This window comes from Condylostylus longicornis, unplaced genomic scaffold (genome assembly GCF_029603195.1).
Source record: "Condylostylus longicornis isolate FDR11 unplaced genomic scaffold, ASM2960319v2 ptg000135l, whole genome shotgun sequence".
Classification (NCBI taxonomy): Eukaryota; Metazoa; Arthropoda; class Insecta; order Diptera; family Dolichopodidae; genus Condylostylus; species Condylostylus longicornis.
In genome coordinates, this window is record NW_026578103.1 from 18427471 (window position 1) to 18449347 (window position 21877).

Sequence of the window (21877 nt, forward strand, 5' to 3'; positions counted from 1 at the left end):
GTGCATTGATAACTGGTTGTTGTTGTTGCGTCTTAAACATAAGGAATATTTATTTTAAATAAAAATTTTCAAAAGGATTATTTATACAGTTTTTATTCGTACGTAAGTAATAATTAAAATATTGGATTAAATATATTATAAAATACTAAAATAGAAAGCTTGGTTAATTTATAATGAGATTCTAATGGTGAAATTTTATTCAGAAAATATAGAGTTTATGAAAAATTTTATTTTAATAAAGTATACTTAATAATGAAAATTTTAATTGAACTATATTTAAGTTTTTGATTTAAATGGGACTCTACTTAAGGAATAAGAGAGTTGAAAATATTATTTGAAGAGACACAATAATTAAAAATTTTTGTATTGCATTGAATTAAATTTAATGAATTTGGCTAGCTATATTTTTAATAAAAATAATTAAAAAAGAGAAAAAAAATAGAGTTGACCTTGTCAACTCTGTGATACCCGTACGAATTTGTTATCCTATGTGCGAATAACTAATGTGCCATAACTAACTATGGGGCAGACTATGTCTTTAAGTTGCCGTATTAACATATTAATTTATGCAAAATTTCAGTACTATGTGTTATTCAAAATACTGGTTGTGCCAAACTACTATTGATGTTGTATGGCAGCTACCAGAACATCGGCCCTACTAATATATTCACTTGTGTGAAATCTCAATATCACAGCTTTTTTAGTTTCTGAGATATAGTCAAAAAACTTTTGAAGTTGTATGGCAGGTACTAGAAGGAGCCAAGTAATTTCAACGACTTTTATGTGACACATTGGCCCTACTAATATATTCGTTTGTGTGAAATTTCAATACCATAGCTTTAATAGTTTCTGAAATATAGCCAAATAATTTTTGAAGTTGTATGGCAGGTACCAGAAGTAGCCAAGTAATTTCAACGACTTTTATGTGGCATATTGGCCCTACTAATATATTCGTTTGTGTGAAATTTCAATACCATAACTTTAATAGTTTCTGAAATATAGCCAAATAATTTTTGAAGTTGTATGGCAGGTACCAGAAGGAGCCAAGTAATTTCAACGACTTTTATGTGGCATATTGGCCCTACTAATATATTCGTTTATGTGAAATTTCAATACTATAACTTTTATAGTTTCTGAGATATAGCCAAATAAATTTTGAAGTTGTATGGCAGCTACCCGAACCGGTACCCCGATCATGTCCAATTTAAATAGGGTTCTGGCACTTACTACAATAAATCATTTGTGAAAATTTGGTGAACTTAGCTCAATTAGTTTTTGAGTTATCGTTCGGACGGACGGACGGACGGACGGACGGACAGACAAAGCTAAATCAACTCAGAATTTGACGCTGATCAAAAACATACACTTGAGTCTATATCTAACACCGTTATTTCTTAGCGTTACAAACGGTAAGGCAAATTTAGTATACCCTTCGAACATACGTTCGTACGGGTATAAAAATTACATGACTGCAATATTTGTAGTTTAAAAATATTTATATTTATAATTTGTGAAAAATTTCTAAGCATAGATACAAGCAATTCATTTTCTAACATCTTAGAATCTTCGTGAGCCTGTGCATAATTTATATTTTCAAATAATTTTAGCGTTTTTAGTCAATTCGAAAACAGTGACCTAAATTCTCCTAAGACTTATTAAAAAATTTTATTTTTGATTGTTAGAATTTAAAAGTTATAGTTGTTTATATTCCGAATTGTAATTTAAATTTCCTTTTACTGAAAACTTCAATATATGAATTTAAGTATCTCACTAAAATTTTTAATTAATCCAACCAGAAAATTTGAAACTTAGTACTTAATTTTTTTTTCAATTGAACTTCAATGACATCAATGTTTACTGTAATTATTAGTTCTTTTCTTTAAATCATACAATACAATGTTTATGCAAATTGTTCCATTTTCCATTCTAATGCAATTTGTCCATTCTAATGGTTTTGAATTTATCATACCATCAATTAACTTTAAGTTTCAATTTTAGAATTTAGAATTTTTGCTGAAATTTTTATTTTAAATAATTTTCTACTGCTTTACTGCATAAATTTTATAATTACTGCATAATTATTTAAATTTTATTAAATGTAATTTAATTACCAAAGCGATAACATTTATTTTCATAATTTTATTAAGATTCCTGATTAAGCAGATTTTTTTTCGGTTACTCTCAGTAAATTTGATTTGCATGTTCATTTATTAAAAAACTAAGGTTTTGAGAGCCTTTAAAGCAGTTATTTGAAATTATTCTCAAAAAGTATGGATTCATGAGAATTATTCGAAAGCATAAAATAAAACGACACATAGATAATATTTTCACACAAGTTTGAATGCCATTCGAACGTGTTGCATTTAATCAATTCACTATGAGAAGAAAATCACTATTAGAATTCTTGTGAAATTACTCTTGCAATTTTCTTTACCGTTTCTTATTTGACAAAATGGACGATATTGTTTTAATGAACTTCTAGCAGTAAAGAGCCCCAAATTATATCTATTAGTATTAATGTCATAAAATGTGATTTAAAAACATAATAAAGTAGAAATTTTTTTTACATTACTCGTAAAACCGCAACGAAAATTATTTTAAACGTCTTGTGTCTTATTTTAATAATATCAGATTATACGGAAAACTTTTGCCCACAAAAGTATTTTTTGTTCGATGAGCGATGTAACCTATGCGTTTTGCAAGAACAAAAGCAGGGTTGTATTATTGTTATATGCATTATTATAATAAAATTTGACTATTATACTTATTATAGTGTTAAAATTTTATTAAGATTATTTCAAGATAATCGAAAATCAGTAGCGAGATTGTGTTGATTACATAGAAAATAAATTAAAAATCGTTTTTTGATTATTTCATCTTAAATAAATAAAAGTTGAAAATAGTTTAATACTATTTAATCTCTCCATAAAATTTACTTCATTATATGAAATAATTCCAAGGATTTTTATTGAACAACACTTATGTTTTATAATAATCAAGTTTTTTTTTTCAAATTCAACAATTTTTTTGTTTTCAACCCAAATCAAAGTATAAAGTAATCAAAAAAAGAAAAAAAAATTATTTTCTCAAATTAAATTATATATTGAAGTAAACGGTGGACATTTTGACCAAAATAAATCACTTTTTTTCCTTTTTCCAAGCCAAAAAAAAAAACAGCAAAAAATTCACGACTGGACACACGTTATACTCGTACGCATAACCACATATTTTAACCATTGAATAAATATTATGTGGCTGGTAAACATTGCGTCATTTTTGTTTTTTTTTTACTGTTCGAAAAAAAAAAAACGAAAATTTACACCGAAAAGTAACATAAGCCGTAACAAGCGTGTCCAGCATATTTCTTTTTTTTTTTTGTAATTCTTTGATTTGCAAGCAAATTTTGCTTTAATTCGGTACAATACCTTTCAAGTGAGATATACACTCTTAATGAAAATGGTGCCAGAGGATTTTTACCTGTTGTTTTAATATTATGCTATTATTTTTATATGAAAATAATTTTCTTATAATGTACAATATTGATTTTATTTAATTTTATATAAATTTAAAATTGATCGTGTTGGAGGCGATACTGATTATCTGAATGAAATCTGATGTGATCTTAAAAAATAATAATAAAAATTGGAAAAAATTACGATGAAATTAAAATAATGATTTTAATGATTTTTCAACATTTAACAGCACGAATTGATTTTGATTTACCACCAGATCAAATATGGTTTATTGATTGTTAAAAATTGAAAAATATTTTGTTCGATTTTCGCATATGAGCGGCGATTATAATTGCAATTTTTTTTTTCTTGTTTTATGAAAGGCAGATTTACTTGATAAATAATCAATCAAAATTAACCTATTTATAAATAAGATCGGATTAAAAATTGAGTGGAGCGGATTTTTCAAAAAAAAACCTCATGAAATGTTTTTCTTCAAAACAACAAAACTTCTTCTAATTTCTTAAATCGGTTTTTTTCTGCATTCATTAAAGCATGATACAATATCCAAGAGTAATTGTCTTGTCCGGGGATTTAGTAGTTTGCACAATTACCTGTCTTTATGTACCCACCAAGTTATTATATTCAAGTTATATCAATAATAACAGTTTGGGTTTCTTTCTTTAAGGGCTCTTGCAGGTATACCATTTTTAGTTTTCAAACTGTTTGATTGCTTATTTGTATTTGTAGCAATTGTATGATCGCATGTAATTAAGCAATCAAACAGCTTGTAATTTTTTAACAAATTAATTGCAATATTTAGTAGTTGTAATCGATTTGTACTGAGACAATAATTTAGATTTCTTTCCTTTATGATAAAATCATTCAAATATATTTTATTATCAGTTTTCTATTTGTATTGCCCTATCAAAAATTCGATTCAAAAACTTTTATTTAGGTAGGACTTTGATTACCAGAGAAAGGAATGACGTTCCATTTTTTTCAAAAAAAAATTCATTGACATTTTGCCTGATTGGAATCAATCAAAACCAATACGAATAATGAATTATGGTGTTAAATTTTATTATTACTGTTGTTGTAGCTCATTTCATACCCATTAAAAGTAATTTAAATGAATTTCTAAAAGCAACTGTTCTATTCATAATATATGCACATTACAAAATTTTCCTTATTATAATTCGATTGTTTGTAATTAAAATATTAAAATAAAATCTAATTCAATTTTGCCATATAACCTGTAATTGTAAGAATTGCCATATAACATGTAAAAGTATATAATCTAATTCATTTCAAAACAAGAACATTATAGAACATGAAATTGAAATCAGCAACTTCACCAAAAAAAAACTCTTATGCACACATATATGTAGGCTTATGTAAATTACAATTTGATTTGCAATGTAATTATTTTATTTTACTTTAACATTTTACATGTGGAAGAACATTTTTTTGTAATTTAATTTGCATTCAATTGCATTGTAAACCAACATTATTGTTTCAAATAATTTGAATAGCATGTACGCCTCTCTCGTGATTATTCAATTTAACCATAGAAGTCTAAAATATAGTCTCTGTGATTCGTTTCTAAATAAAGTTCAATGAAATCATGCAGATGATAAAATTTTACATTAAACAAGGTAATAATTGAGAAACAGAATGCACAAAGAAAATGAATATAAAAATAATGAAGTGCAATAAGTAAGTGAAAATTTTTTTTTCTCACAATTTAGCCTAGATAAAGCTACAAGTTTACAAGCTATAGAAAATTAAATTCGGTATGCTTCAATAGAGATGATTATACAATTTATTTGAGATGATTCTTTGGTAGATGTATGGTAACATATACAAGAATAGAAAAAGATGAATGAAAAGACATGATTTAAATAAGTAATTTCAAAATTATAAAATTACATTTTCCAATTGCTTTAAAAGGTACAGAAATTGAAAAGTATCTAAATCTATGGATTTGGGTCTTAATATGGTGTAATCAGTGAGTTAAAGAGAAAACTTAATTATATAATACTAATTATATAATAACTTAATTATATAATAACTTAGTTATATAATTTCTTTAATTTATACAGAATTACGAATAAATTAATTTTATTGATTTATCATTATACTTCCAGATTTCACATTACTTCTTTTTAATTACATAAGGATTTAGTAATTATTTTTATAATTAAATAACTGCTGATTCGTTTATTCAGCACGGTTATTGTTGTGATATGTACACGAACGGAAATATCAAAATTAACATTTAAAAATTTTACGCGTTCATTCATACCATATTCTTGCTAAATCTCAACACTAACACTTATTAAACATTAACAACCTATAAGTTTTACTCAAGTAATTAATACAACAATTACAATGTCATGATAACAATAATAAGAACATACGTAGACTCTCAGACATCCGGATTTAAATTAATCACAAATCAAGAAAATTATTTAAATCGATAATATTGTGTAATCCAAAACTAGAATTGTGGAAAAATAATTGAAATTGTTAGAAGGTCATTGATTTATTATAAAAATGGAAATAAAATTTATTTAAAAATAGAATCTTCCTTGGTAAAGTCGTGCTCACAAAAAAAAATATTTTATTTTATCTTTAAAAAATATACATATACATTTATATAGTTGTCTAAAATCTAAGTTCGTGCAATGTTAACTTGTCGATCATTGAAAATGACCTTTGAATTCAAAGAAAATTTGCTAAATAAAAACACATAAATAACAGATTGTCTGTGTCATGTTTTACATGTAAATAAAATTCGCGCAAGTACTAGATATATTTTTGCAAAACGGTAGCGTCATCATACAAGGTGAATGTATTAATATACTCGTATAATAAGGAAAAAATAATTGTAAAAATAATAGTGTTGGACAGATTAAAAAATATTATTCTTTCGGTTTAATTATAGAAAAATTATATACAGTTAATTCATTGTTATGACAAAGTATTACTGTAAAAATAACATTATGGAGCAAGATGATATTTAATCGGACTCTACATTGACAAAATAAAGGTAGAAAGTAGAATGGTGTAGCAATAGCAGAAAAAATTTCCTTCCCAACATTTTCTTTTATTATTTTAAATCTGACCAATTATGTAGCGGGCACTGTACCATTTCTAAAAGCGAAGAGCTCCGGGTTCACATCATGAACGGTTCAAAAAAAAATCTTCCAACGCCGATTTACTGAACATTCAGTCACCATTAGTAAGGTTTAGAGCTGTGCTGGAGATCCTCAACGACATTTTTCAGAAAAAATATTTCGATTCGCTCCTCTACCAATCTACAAAATCATTATTTTCGTATATCATGCTGATTATTAGTTATTGATTAAGCAGGATAGTTTTCTGTCAGACAGTAAAAATTAAAGAGTAAATTTGGAGAAATACTGCTGTAGTACTAGTAGTTGCATATTTTCATTACTGTTCCAGAGTGCAACTAAACTATTGATAAGTTAAATATCTAGATAATTTAAAAAAGCAATGACTTCGTTTGATTTCTTTCGACTAAGAATAACTTAGAATACACTTTTAGTATTTGAATTAATTGGATCACGCACATCAGTAGTCTATTTTGTGATTTCTAATAAAAAAATCTCATTAAAAAAAAGTGAATCTAAAAATTTACCATTTAACATTATTAAATTTAACCTTCATTCATTTATTTTAAACCATTCACTTTCAACATTTCAACTGTTCTTGCGGAAAATACATTAAAAAAGTACAATTCAAAGAAAAGAATTTTAACTTGAACAATAAAATGGAAGCATCAACCAGTTCATTTTAAAATACTCGTAAATTATAAAATAAAATGAAAAATTAAAAAAATTTCTGGAAACCTAAAGCAAGTATTGAAAATAAATGATTTTGCAAAATTTTATTGACAAGAGTTTATTATTTACCGATGCTATTTCGAATTATCAGAATTGGATTGAATAACTGTTTTGGTATTATGTTGTTAACTTATTTGTGATTGATGTTGTGGGGAGAAAACCGCTGAATCTCCTTATACGGGTCACTGACGTGGCATCTGAGAGGTTTGGTATATAGAAGAAAGAGAAGATTTTAGGCACTAAGATATTACAAGCACGAAGCTGCAGAAGCATTTAATCAAGAACTTACCTATATGTGTGTTGTTTTTTTAAATTAAAATCTTAGATATGATCAAGTGATGTTATTTTCTTATTATAGTACAAATTGGGTGCTGTAATTTACTCTTTTTTATCAGAACCAATTCTCCTATAAATTACAATTTTTTCTTTTTAATTCTTTAAGAAATTTTAACAGTTTGGTTATCTTATTAGTTATATTTTGGTATTCACTATGAATTAATAAACTGGTTTCAATGAAAATATTTAGGCGTTCCCTCAATTTTTCATTTTTCTCGACAATAATTGCATAAAATGTTGTAATCAATTATCAAAATTATTATTTCTAAAATTAATTTTAAAGATAAAATCATTTTAGAAAATTTAATTTCGTTTTTATAAATATTTAAATTTAAATTTTTGTAAGAAATTATTTCAATAAAGTTGGAGTTCTAGTTTTATATGAATTAATTTAAAGAGCCCGCAAGTATTCTTTTAGAAATAGCTCCTTCTAATTTTATAAAAAGAGCTAAAAGTTGTGCTTAGATTTTTTTATTTTGTGAATTGCGATAACTCAACTGCAAAAAAAGATGATTTATTTAGATTTTACAAAAAACAATGTGTTCAAGAGAAATTTGAGCTTGAGCTTTGCTAAGTGACCCAATTAGGTTTGTGGAGTACATATATTTTAATTCAGCCTTACTCAAAGTAATTCTTTTGAATATACGAGACTTGTAAGCAACTAATTTCAATTTAAGATATTTTTTTAAAAACTCGGACGCATTGCAATCAATATTACTTGAATAATAACGTTTAATTGTCAAATTAATGCTTTATTATATTGGTCTTATTTCCGATTTTTAAAAATTTTTAACTAACTTTATATTCAGTTTGTGTATTGATTTGTACAAAAGCATTTTCGCTTAGTGAATATTGTCCATTTAACAAGTTGCGAATAAAACTAAAAAATTTTTTCATTCTTCTCTCACTCGCAGCGATTACAATAAAATTTTATAATGTTTTTTTGCTACGCTAACGATTCAGCATTTTTCTTTGCCAGCCCCGGATTTATCATACATGCAAAGTATGCATTTGCAATGGGCGATAAAAAATAGGGGCGCCATTGAAAACTTAAAAAACCCCTAAATTTAAAAAAAAAAAATTTTCACCCAAAAAAAAGGATTGCAAGTTTTTTTTTATACATCAATTTATAGCGAAATTAACTTAATAAAATCTACCTACATGCAAACATAATATTTTGTTCCTACACATATTTTCTATTTGCACCATATAACAAAAAATGTTCATAGAATTAAAATTACTCATACATTTCTTTACTCTACACTACTCTTTCATTCTTATTTTTTATGTACTGTATATGCCTATAAACACAGAATATTATTTCACACAGCTGTATACATTCAATCGTTCATATATATAAGTGAAATCGTCTCATATAATATACATACATATATAGAAGCAATGTACACAACAAATAAAAATATTCAAAAATACACATGTACACATAATTTATATTGTCTAATATGAATAAGATCAACACTCATGCGTACACATATAATTATCTCATAAAGCAAAATTTTTATTTTGCTGAGATTGCTCCCTATCAACACTCGCTCGTACACATATAATTATATAACAAAGCAATGTTTTTATTATGCTTAGTGGCTACACTCGTTCGTACACATTATATTTAAATTGTTTCATACATGCAAAATTTTATTTCTGCTTAGTTGTCGCCCACTCACCAAACAAACAAACACATTATTATAATGTATTAATTTTCTGTATACTATTGCATTAGTAAACAACAAGAACAAAACAAAAAAAACACAAATTAAGAATGAGAATAGAAAGAAATTAGAAAAAGAGAATGAGAGCAATATTCTTAAATGATGGAAAGCATAGCTTGATATTGAGATTGTGTATACCAATATTTTGTTTTTGTTTAACAACAAAAAATTTTGAATGAATTTTAAAATTACATGATCGTTATGAATTTCTACTACTATGTTCTGCTTTCGTTTTTGAAAAAACTGTTATCAATCACAGAATTAAATTTTAATTGATAAAATCTACTACATACTTATATTGAATTGAAAAAATGTTGTTTAATAATCAAGTGAATGTTAAGAATTTTTATGCTGAATTGATGTAGTGTAAGTCATCCAAAAAATAAGAGTAAAATGAAATGGCGCATAATTTGCTTCACACATTTATCTCCAAAATTAAAACAGTTAAGCAAAACGACATTCTGAAATTTCAAAAAAACAAGCCTATAAATACAAGTAAATGCATTTATTTTAATAAAATCTAAAAAATATAATGAACAGTATAAAAGCTTATAGCTATGTACATGAAAAGCTTAGTTTTTAAGTCACAAATTTTAGAACGAAACTTTGATTTTCCTTAAATTTTTGAATGCAAGTCGAAACTTTTTTTATACGCTGCTTCATTTCTCAGGCGATTTGTGAAATAAAAAGCCAAATTTTACGAATAAAAATAAAAATAATTATAAAAATAAAAATAAAATTACGAATAAAAATAAAAATAATTATACCCGTACGAACGTATGTTCGAAGGGTATACTAAATTTGCCTTACCGTTTGTAACGCTAAGAAATAACGGTGTTAGATATAGACTCAAGTGTATGCTTTTGATCAGCGTCAAATTCTGAGTTGATTTAGCTTTGTCTGTCCGTCCGTCCGTCCGTCCGTCCGTCCGTCCGTCCGTCCGTCCGTCCGAACGATAACTCAAAAACTAATTGAGCTAAGTTCACCAAAATTTCACAAATGATTTATTGTAGTAAGTGCCGGAACCCTATTTAAATTGGACATGATCGGGGTACCGGTTCGGGTAGCTGCCATACAACTTCAAAATTTATTCGGCTATATCTCAGAAACTATAAAAGTTATGGTATTGAAATTTCACACAAACGAATATATTAGTAGGGCCAATATGCCATATAAAAGTCGTTGAAATTACTTGGCTCCTTCTGGTACCTGCCATACAACTTCAAAAATTATTTGGCTATATTTCAGAAACTATTAAAGCTATGGTATTGAAATTTCATACAAACGAATATATTAATAGGGCCAATGTGTCACATAAAAGTAGTTGAAATTACTTGGCTCCTTCTGGTACCTGCCATACAACTTCAAAAGTTATTTGACTATATTTCAGAAACTATTAAAGCTATGGTATTGAAATTTCACACAAACGAATATATTAGTAGGGCCAATGTGTCTCATAAAAGTTGTTGAAATTACTTGGCTCCTTCTGGTACCTGCCATACAACTTCAAAAGTTATTTGACTATATCTCAAAAACTATAAAAGCTGTGATATTGAGATTTCACACAAGTGAATATATTAGTAGGGCCGATGTGCTTGATAAAATTCGCTAAAATTTCTTGGCTCTTTCTGGTAGCTGCCATACAACATCAATAGTAGTTTGGCACAACCAGTATTTTGAATAACACATAGTACTGAAATTTTGCATAAATTAATATGGTAATACGGCAACTTAAAGTCATAGTCTGCCCCATAGTTAGTTATGGCACATTAGTTATTCGCACATAGGATAACAAATTCGTACGGGTATCACAGAGTTGACAAGGTCAACTCTATTTTTTTTCTCGTTTTTTACTTTTTTTCATATTCAAATAAGCTTTGAAAAAGTTCATTTGATATAATTTTCATAGAACCTTTTACAAAAAGTTTCACTTACGTCAAAAAGTAAATTTTTTGGTTGTTAAAATCAAAAAATCAAGTTTAAGTGATTGATATAAATCTGATCATAGCTTCATAAAAAAACGTTAAATAAATTACCTTGTTTTTGAATTTATAAAACAAAAAATTGAAAGTTTAGTTCCAGACTATAATTCAGCACAATTTAATTCTATAATTCAGCACAATAAGGTTACAGGAAACTGCTTTAAATTTTGTTCACAGTAATAAAATAGGTGAAAAGGGGGGGGGGGCGCACTTTTTAGGAACCGCTTAGGGCGACGAATACATCAGAACCGCGCCTGTTCTTTGCTACGCTAACAATAAACTTGGATTTTTTTTTCGTTTTTATTAAATAACAAACCAATAAATTGACCTGAAACAAAATAGATTACTACTGATTTTAAAGCTTACCATTGACTTTGACAACAATTCATGATTATTATTTTTTTTGTTGGAAATGCTCATTTTCCTGACGACTTATTTTTATTTGAATGAATTTTATTTTTAAAACTATATAGAAAATCTATTGATATAACTAGAGCATTTAATGGTTAAATGTAATAAATTAAATTACGAGTACATAATATAATAATAATGTAATAGAAATTCAATAAAAATTTGTAACAATGCGTAATTTATTTAAAATTAAAAAAATTTACAAAAATTACAATTTAATTATATATTGTGAGCTCTGCGGTAAAATATGGTTGTATTTGGTTACAAGGTCATTATAAAAGATTGTAAGAATTTAATTAGAAATTTAAGATTTAAAAAGTAGTTAAATGGAATTTGAATTGAATATAAGGCAATAATACGCATGCATAATTAAAACATGAGGATAATTAATCAGGAGAGTGGGTCTCGAGCGTGTGTTGTTGGGCATGCCCCGCACTCGGATAGGGGCGCACAATAGATCCTTATACGTGGTCGCGGTGCACTGTTGGCCCCGTTGTACAAATCTACAAATCTACGCATGCATAATTCGATATTAAATGCTATGAATTAAGCAAAATTTCAATATGAACATTAATGATCAATATAATGATTGAAACGGTGAAAATTCATGAAATTTTGCTAAGTGAATTACCATCATATTTTAAATAGAATATTCTACGAACTGTTCTAAAAAATTCAAGTAAAAATTCTTAGTACAATTTATAGATTGATAACAAATTGTTCCAAATGATGTTCAACGCATCTTTGATTTCAAATTAAAATAAAATACATATTTTTGTTTTTTCGTTTCAGATCATGCACCGTATTATAATTCTACTTTATATCTTATATTATTTGGAATTTATATGTGCCATATTGATTCAAGATCAAAAAGTTCCTAATACACCATTTGGTTATATTTATAATAAACCAACACCATCACAACCAGTAACAATATTTCCATCTTATCAGACACCATTACAATCACATCCATTATCATTTTTCCCAACATCATCGACTACATCACAAATTCAATCATCAAATCAATTTCATATTGGTCATATACCGCAATCAATTCATTTAGATATACCACCAGCTGTATTAAGTAATTTCTTTTCAAATTCTGATCAACTTATTGTAACCGAAAATGGACGATTAATAAGACCATATGAAGTAATGGAAAGAATAATTGGAGATCTTGAACATCCACATCAATTATTAGGACCATCACCATTACTTGTTGATAGTTTTGTATCAAAATTTATTGCACAAAATCCAAATTTATCAAGACAAATATTGCATCCGATAACAACAGGACATGGTCCAATTGCATTAGGTTCCGGATCATTAGGTTATATACAATTGAGAAATGGTGAAGCACAATTAGGTTCCGGTTCTTTAGGATATATAAGTGGTCAACAAGCTAGTAGAGCTTTACTTGATGCTAGAACAAGAAAAGCTTTACAACCACCGGGACCATTACAATTTGGTCATTCATTTCGAAATTAATTTGAATTTCAATTGATTTTTAATTGATATTTTTAAAATTAACAAAATTATTTTCTTTTGTTTTTGTTTGAAAAAAAAAATGGCAGAGTTTTAATTAAAGCTATAATTAAGAATAAAGCTAAAAAGATGAAGAATGCAAACGAACTAGGTGTAAAAACAAGAAGGAGAGGAATGAACATTGTGTAGTAACATATATGAGTGCCATTATTTAGCAGAGTTAGCAAATTCTATAGTTCTCTATTTATTTTCATAAATCTATTTCATCTATACCTTAAAGTGATGCAGTGTAATTATTCAAATTTTATTTGGTCACCATGCATTTTAATTCTACTACAAAAATGTTTTAAATTTATAAGTAGAAAAAAAAAATAAAAAATAAATTTTTGTAAATATGAAAGTAAAAGCAATGCTTCTTATTATTTTTTATTTCTTCGGAGTTGCAAGAAATTGATCAACATTTAAAGTACCGGTTAAATTATAATAGAATTGCCGTTTATAATTATTATAGAAAATACAAGTTGAGTACAAGCATTAAGTTATTCATGTTAAAATTACTGTTGTATCGTCATCATTTATAAGAGGAAGAGCAAACAGGAACAGAAGAGGAAAGATGTTTCATGTTGTTAGGAAAATTAATTTTACCAATACAGGCGCTATGACTATGGCCTAAACTAGTGAGTTTGTTAGCAAAAAAATTTTATATAAAACTAAAATTTTTATATTGGCTTCCATAAGCCTTGAGCATACTTGTAGTAATACTAATGTATTTTAATTTCATATAACATGCGCATTACCACAAAATACATCCAATGGTTCGTACTATAAAATGGAAGTTTCTGAAGTTTTCGCTTCAGAATATTTTGCCAAGAAAGCCAGTGCAATCACGTCAATAATCAACTTCCAAAAATACAGTGATTAGAAGTCCATTCACAAAAGCATATTTTCATATGAAATGTACCCATAAAGCGAAGGAAACGTTTATAATATTTAAATTTCTACAAAAAAACATTTTTCATTCGACTTGATTTGATTATAGTTTCTTTTGAATACCATAGATTTATGTTCTTCTCCTGCAATTATCTGTATCAATTACTCTGAGTTCCTGATTTCTGTGTTATAATTGAAAAGAACTAATTATCTATGACTTACGAATGATTTACTGTCCTTTATTTTTACATCATATGCTCCTAAATTATATCCAAATTGAGTGAAATTTATTGTGTCCACAATTTTCCGCACAATTTTCCGATTGCCATTCATAAACTAGTGTTTCTGAATTCAATTCAATTTTTTGTAAGCAAATGTGATTTGTTCACCAATTCACACGTGCATATAAAAAATATTTAATTATTTCAATTGAGACATTCCTGAATAATGTTGTGATATGTTTACACAGTTTATGATTAATTACTTCAGATAATTGCGGATTTTTACTTCAGATAATTGAATAAAATTAAAAATAAAAATATCAAAATTGTGTCAAAGTCAAAATAAAGCAGTGCGAAGTTTTCATTATAATGAAATTAAAAAAGATATAGGTACACCTTAATTCCTTTTCTTTCAACCTTAATTTCATGTTTTAATTCCTAAAAAGAGACGACATTTAAAAATATTTATGAGCATTATAAAGTCTTTACAGCAATTTTCAATGGTAATTTGTAATTTTTTTTTGGTTTTATAAAAAGTGAGTAATTTTAATTTATTGGATGTCATTTTATGTGATTGCATGAGACTTCACTTAAGTATTATAATAGTTATGTAATAAAATGTATATATATATATATATATGTATTTATATCAGTCCCACATTTATATTTGAATTGTACATAATATAAATAATAAGCAGTGCTATACAAGAGTAATCGTCTAAACTAAAAAAATGTCTATTAAACCTAGTAACGTCTAATCCAAAAACCATGGGAAAATCATATTGATTCAAGTCTGTGTAGGTATCATACGCAGAGACCGAAAAATTAAATTAAACTTATTACTAAAAACTTAACATATGCGATGTCTGATGGTTCGGTGTTGAATCAACATATTTTGAAATTGCCATTAGAACCGGTGACTAATGTTCGATATTTGGAGTTTCGGGCTTCACCAGATATATGATTTTGTTTGAACTGTGGGTTTCATTAAAGCAAAATTTAATAATCAGAAATATTTTTGATCTTTGAACAAATTGTCAGATATCAAAAGTTGAGAAATATTAATGTCTAATGATGAAATGCGGGAAAATTTCCGAAATTGATTATTGATTTAGATTTTTAATTAAAAGGTTAATTGCACTTAAGTCGCTTTATGCCGAAAGATGGATATATTTCCATCCATGCTTGCTCATCAGGATTTTAGATAATATTCGCGTTCGTCAAGAGATTAAGCTTTCTCATTTATTAATGTGAATATCCCCAAATAAGATATTAAACTCCAATCTACCACTTGTAATTTAATATCTTATAAATACAATCTTGAATTTGAAATTCTATATGTTTAAAGTGTAAATATGTAGTTGTTGTAAAATTTTCGAAAAATTGCTCTAATCCAAATAACTTATTTTTCTATATACTCGTAGGTTTCATGTATATGTACGGTTTACTGTTCTATTAATTTTTTTTGGTACTATATACCCTATATAATGTATTCTACTATTGTTACAATTTACAAATTGCAATACACTTTAAATTTATATTCGACCTTTTTACACAAAATACATGAATCGTAAAATTTTACAATAGTTACCATGGTGTAGTACATTTAACGCTTATAGGTTTTCGAAGTTCATTTATTAGCATAAATGTATAATAATCTATGTACGTATGTATATATAGATCACCATATTTTTTTCATTTGCATAATTTCAAAATTACATGCAAAAATCTGAACTATTGACCGTTTATTTTACTTAAAATTTATATAGACTTTTAAAATTTTCTTAAAACAATAAATAGAGAATTTTGTTTTTTTTTTTTGGTGCACGATTTTCATGTTGCAATATTTGCGCATATTTAAAATCAAAAATTATTATTATTATTGTAGACGACGATAACAACAAGAAATTTACATTTTCACTTATTTCTTTTTTTGCTATTTAGGTTTTCTCTATTGGTGTCTACATAAGTTTCATAATATTCATGAAGTCGTAGGATAATTATGTGCTGTTTGTTATGTTCTTCACCAGAAATTCTTTTTTAATAGTGTAATGAAAAAAATTTTACGAGTCTAATGCAAAACTTCTAATATTATGACAAAGGACCAAGAATTGAACCTTTACAAAAACAGAGAAGCCTTATAGTAAATGCCAATTAAAAAATTGCCTCTTGTGAAAAACTTGGCCTCTTGTGCATTGTCATTATTCTACATAATCATATAAGTAGACTTTATCGAGGATGATTTGTAATGATTTTTCTATGATGTGGAGAAACAATTGATCGAATAAAGTTTAATTGTGAGGTGTTTAATTGTGGCTGATTGGTGCAACTGCCAGATATGCTCTAGGACCATTTTGTACTCAAGTTTTTTTGTTGAATGTCGGAAGACATCCCATCTCTCTTAATTTTTCTATCTCTCCAAATGCTCATAAAAATTCATTTTGAAAAAAAAAAATATTACGAGTTCCTTGCATACGGTCTCGTTCTAAGTATTTAAGCTATAAAACAAAACTAGTATATAACAAAACGATATTATACTTTCAATATAATAAAATTCTTTAGCTCTTTGATAAATCTAATATCTTAAGTTATATATTCTCTTATTTGCTTGTTTTGTTCCCAATAAAATCATTTTTAAACAGTAGCACATTACAAGTAGCACAAATTAAAAATGTACAATTTTCATTAATAAAGTGTGTACATTTTTTTTTTATAGTTTTCTGTTTATTTTAAAAGACCAAATGTAAGTCATAAAACAACATGTAATTCTATGTTTTGTTTTTTTCCTTAGATATATTTACAACCTAAAATCTAATTGAATTATATTATATAGATGGTGTATGGTAAATATTATAATAAAACAATTATATTCGAAAAATACTGAAAGGCATAGTTGGTTATAAAATTATAAAACACAACAAAATAATTATTCTAAATCTGTAACGTACATGCTTCTTATATTGAATGTATCGCAGCATGTTCATTACCAAAAATTAATTTTTAAATGTAAATTTTGCTAAAATTTTGTACATATACAGTTAAATTGCGATCTTGTGCTGAAATACTAAACCAATAATTAGTAAACAGGTGTAAGAAATTTTTAAAATTAATTTTCATAAACAGGATTACAAAAAAATTGCTTGTAAATTAAATGGAGTAAGGTTTAATATAAATTTAATAAAGCCATACAAAATTCTTTAATTTCGTACACAATTTATTAAATGTTGTATGCTCTAGTTGATATTCAAGTAATAATTTAATTAAAATTAAGTTCAATAAACCTAGATATATTAAGAATTGCTGTTCTTACATTAGAATTCCATTGTCCACTAGTTTTTCCTATGCTCCAATTGATATTATTCTTACTGTGATCGATTGCATAATTGTTTGATTAAATTTGCATTGAAATTTACTATCTAAGAAAATGTGGAATCACTCTTAAACTTCACAAATTTTAAAATATACTTGTAACATAATTTTAAATATTTATACTGATTTTACTAAACAAAATTTACTTTTCTCATTAACCACTACGATCAGTCATTTGAACCGTAGAACGATTTCAGACTAAACAATACTGCCTAAATTTGAGATGTGAGTAAGATATCACAAAAATTAAAAACCAATAAAAACAACTGAGGCCTTTTATGACGTTGATGATTGATGCATATTTGCAGAAATTGTCCCGAATATTTTTTGGTGTGTAACCGATAGTCTTTGCTATGATACAAATTTCCTTTTTTCAATTTCATTAAATTTACTATATTAACTGCTTAAAATAATTACACCTTGAAATAATTTACATCACTATTGCTTCTGAATTTTACAACCAGTAGGCTTTCGCATGTTTCTTTTATTCTGTCTTTACAGTAGTAGTTGGAAATTGTTGAATTTTTACTTATGTTTTTAATATTCAAAATTGTATTCGAGCTTCTTAACTTTAAAATTTCCGAAAAATTCGGAAGAATTGCAATGGGAAATATCAATTAGTGTTAATGAACAACCCTGTAATATTTTTACCAAATACAAAAACTGCACCTTCGTATACTAAATAATTCAAGTTTACAATTTGATTTCATAAAAGACAATATGTTTTTTGACAGATTTATTATGTCATTTGAAATTTTGAAAAATATTAACAAGATTCCAATTTTTTTTTTTGTTCAAAATAAATTTCTATATTTTTAATCTTACAGTATTTCACACCCATTGATTGTATTTTATAAATTTGTCAACATTTAGTTTAAGATTTGTTCTCACACAATTTAACAAGAATATTAAAATATTTGAAAATTAATGGTGGAACATTGCTTCATGAGCGAAGATCAACATTAATTTTCTTTTTTTATTGATTTTTATTATTATTGGTTTTGATTGTTTAGTTCCAGAACAAGTGCTTCGCTTCAATAAATTTAGTTTTTCTATGTGAATTTTTTTATTATATTTTTTTTTCTTTTTCAATTTTCCAACTTTATAAGTTCAACTTTTACAGTTATTTATTAAAAATTATAAAATTGTAAATAACTACAGGTTAGATAGTTTTTACAATAATAAGTAAGAAAGGAGTTGTTTGTGTTCAAACCTTTATATTTTACCTGGAATATTTATAAAAAAATTTAATATTTTTTTAGATTAAGGATAAGATTAGCCTTTGTCGGAACAATATATTATTGGGAAAATGTCAACAAATTCACCATGATCATTTCTGATATTTTGTGTATTTCGCAAGTTCATTGTATAGGAACTTAGAATGTATAACACCTTTATAAACTTAAGCTATCTTTTCTTTAGCTTTATCTATATTTAATTTCAGCCATCCATATGAACCTGTATATGTATACAATTAAAAATTAAACCACTACACTCAAAGAAGATATGAGTGGAGCCGTCCAAAAAACATAGTGTACATGCCTTAAAAAGTTCGTTCTCTGTAATGGTGGAAACCGAAAAGCGAAGGTATAATTAAGGTATAGGGAGTAATAAAATTAAGCACACAATTACTAACAAATTAATTGTAATGACGTGAACAATAAATTCATTAAACTTTAACCATAAATAAGAATCTGCAGTCCAGATTGCAATTTTATAATGATTTCTGTAGAAAATGAAACTTTAGTGAGTATCTAACTATACACAATTTTTACCATAAAAATCGTTTAGGCGATTTTTAAGTACAAAATTTACAGTACAATTCACAGTGTTACCAATAATACTAACAAAATTTTATTTACTGCAGATATCCATATTTTTTTTTCTATTTTGAGACTCTAATCACTTTATTTACTCCGTTTTGACTCAATAAACATAAATTACGAGTAACAGTTTTAATTTTCTTTAAAATTAAAATTCTCATAATGTTACCCAATACTCGGCCAAGATATCGATATTTAAAATTTCTTCACATATACCTAGTAGTCATACTATACAAACCTATAAATAAATACGTCCTGTAGCTAAAATAAATTTTAATGAATTTCAATGAAAGTTTTAATTCGCCTGCAAATAAAAAAAAAAAGAAAACAAACAAAATTTAATTAAAAGAAATTTTATTTTGCATATGCGTGGTTTCATTTAATTTCTAAGGTGTTTTAGTGCAATTTGTATCTGTAATAAAAAGTTACGTCATAATATATCAATAATTTATATTCAAAATCTTATAGATATCGATCTTGTATACATAAGATAAAATTTAATTTAGTGAGATATTAAAATGTGCGTGCGTATGAGAAACACAGTCGTGGGTAACCCAAAATTTTTTGAATAAAATTTTGTAGATTTTGAATATTAGAAAAAATTAAAGTCATAGTTTACCATTTAAATAGTAAGGCACTTAAGAAAGTTGTGTAAAATTTTTACTATGTACATAGGAAATCTAAATTCTTAACTTATAAGTGTAATATACAATTCTAAGCCTATATGCAAAATACATTGTTAAATGCTCAAAATTAATGTTTCATAGTCTACTCATTAAATTAAATTTTAAGAATAAATTTAAAATTATGGCTTAAACGATTATTGTATGTTATAAATTTTGTAGCATGAATTACAAATATTTCAAACCCCTAACTGGGTAGCAATTTACTACACTATCATTGATAAATTTTCAAAATTTATACCTAAATACGAGTACATTTAAATGTTATATACTAAACTGTTATATGACATAAAATACGAGTATTTATTTACAAAATATCAAGCATCAAAAGTAAATCATAAATTTAAAATTTATTTATTTGAATAAACACAGCTGAGAATTGTACTGGGGCATAATATATTAAACTAGGTATTTTAAGAAAATTTTTCTTAAAGTAAAAGCATTTTTTGTTTTTTTTTTATGAAATATTAATGTATTAACTTTCAGTTCTAAATAATAACAGTTTTAATGGATGCCTGAATTTAATTTATTCAGTATGACACAACTTTTTTTATCCTGCAATAGTAAATAGTAAACAACTAATGACATACATATACTACTATCAGTTAGTGATGATTTTAATTTATACCCTACATGTTGATATCTGAAAAAGTAAAAACGTTTCAGTCGATCTGAATTGACTCTTTTTAACCACTCCATAAAAACTTCTCGGATATGTTTCACCTGTAATTTGGTACACGGCTGCCACATTTCATAAATCTTGTTTTATATTTTCTTCCAATATTACTAATTAGCTTTGTGGAGTAATATGGCAACTACCGGAATCATATGTAATTTTATATCTATTTCAGGATATACGTAAAATATTATTAGACATAAAATATTTACAAAATTTTATTTAAAATACCTGTATTATCTTTATTAGTTTTTGAAATATTTAAAAAAATATGGTAGCTACCCGAGCCCGTTAACCCAATTGGTTCAATTACAATAGGCAGAAAGGAAACAGGTGTTTATTTTATTCGTTTTTGAGTTATCGTGCGATCGGACGGGCGGAAAATTGTAACTCAACGCAGAATTTTAAGCTGAATTCCGGACGGATTCTTCAAGTAATGGTTATATTGACTTCTTACCAAAGTCAATATGCCCCTCACGAAGGTGCATGGTATAAAAAAAACCATCCTATGAAGAAAATTTATTTCTTAGAATAAAAATAAATTTTAAATACAGATGGTGTTTTCCTACTAATTTCTACTTGACCTATTCTCTTCCATTAATTAATAACATTTTAGCTTGGAAATCAATACGAATTCGTTTACAGCTAAAAAATTTCTTCTAAATTTCTTCTTCTTGTGAGATATTACAGTCAAAACCCATTTAGAGTGAATGAAGATTCCTAGCCGGTTTACCAATTATTTTCAATGCGCATTGGATTATTAATTGACTAATATTAATAGACATAGTTCAAACGAATTGAGCGAGTTTCTAAAAGATTGTTGTTTTAATAAATAAAATTTATCCATTTGTTTATTATAAAATCACAAAAATGATTTCACTTATAAAACCCCTGCATAAATATCTAT

General features: G+C 26.4%; 1 protein-coding gene across 1 annotated transcript; it reads left to right on the forward strand.

Moving 5' to 3' along the window:
• Nucleotides 1-38: 38 nt before the first annotated feature.
• On the forward strand, nt 39-13637 carry LOC129615408 (uncharacterized). Its single transcript, XM_055530607.1, has 2 exons — nt 39-98; nt 12576-13637. Exon 2 carries the CDS (start codon nt 12579-12581, stop codon nt 13269-13271), a length of 693 nt encoding a protein of 230 aa, XP_055386582.1. The 5' UTR covers nt 39-98; nt 12576-12578; the 3' UTR covers nt 13272-13637.
• The last annotated feature ends 8240 nt before the right edge of the window (nt 13638-21877 follow it).

Excerpts from the sequence above, each read along its gene's own strand:
- LOC129615408 (XM_055530607.1), top strand. The coding sequence starts at position 12,579 with ATGCACCGTATTATAATTCTACTTTATATCTTATATTATTTGGAATTT.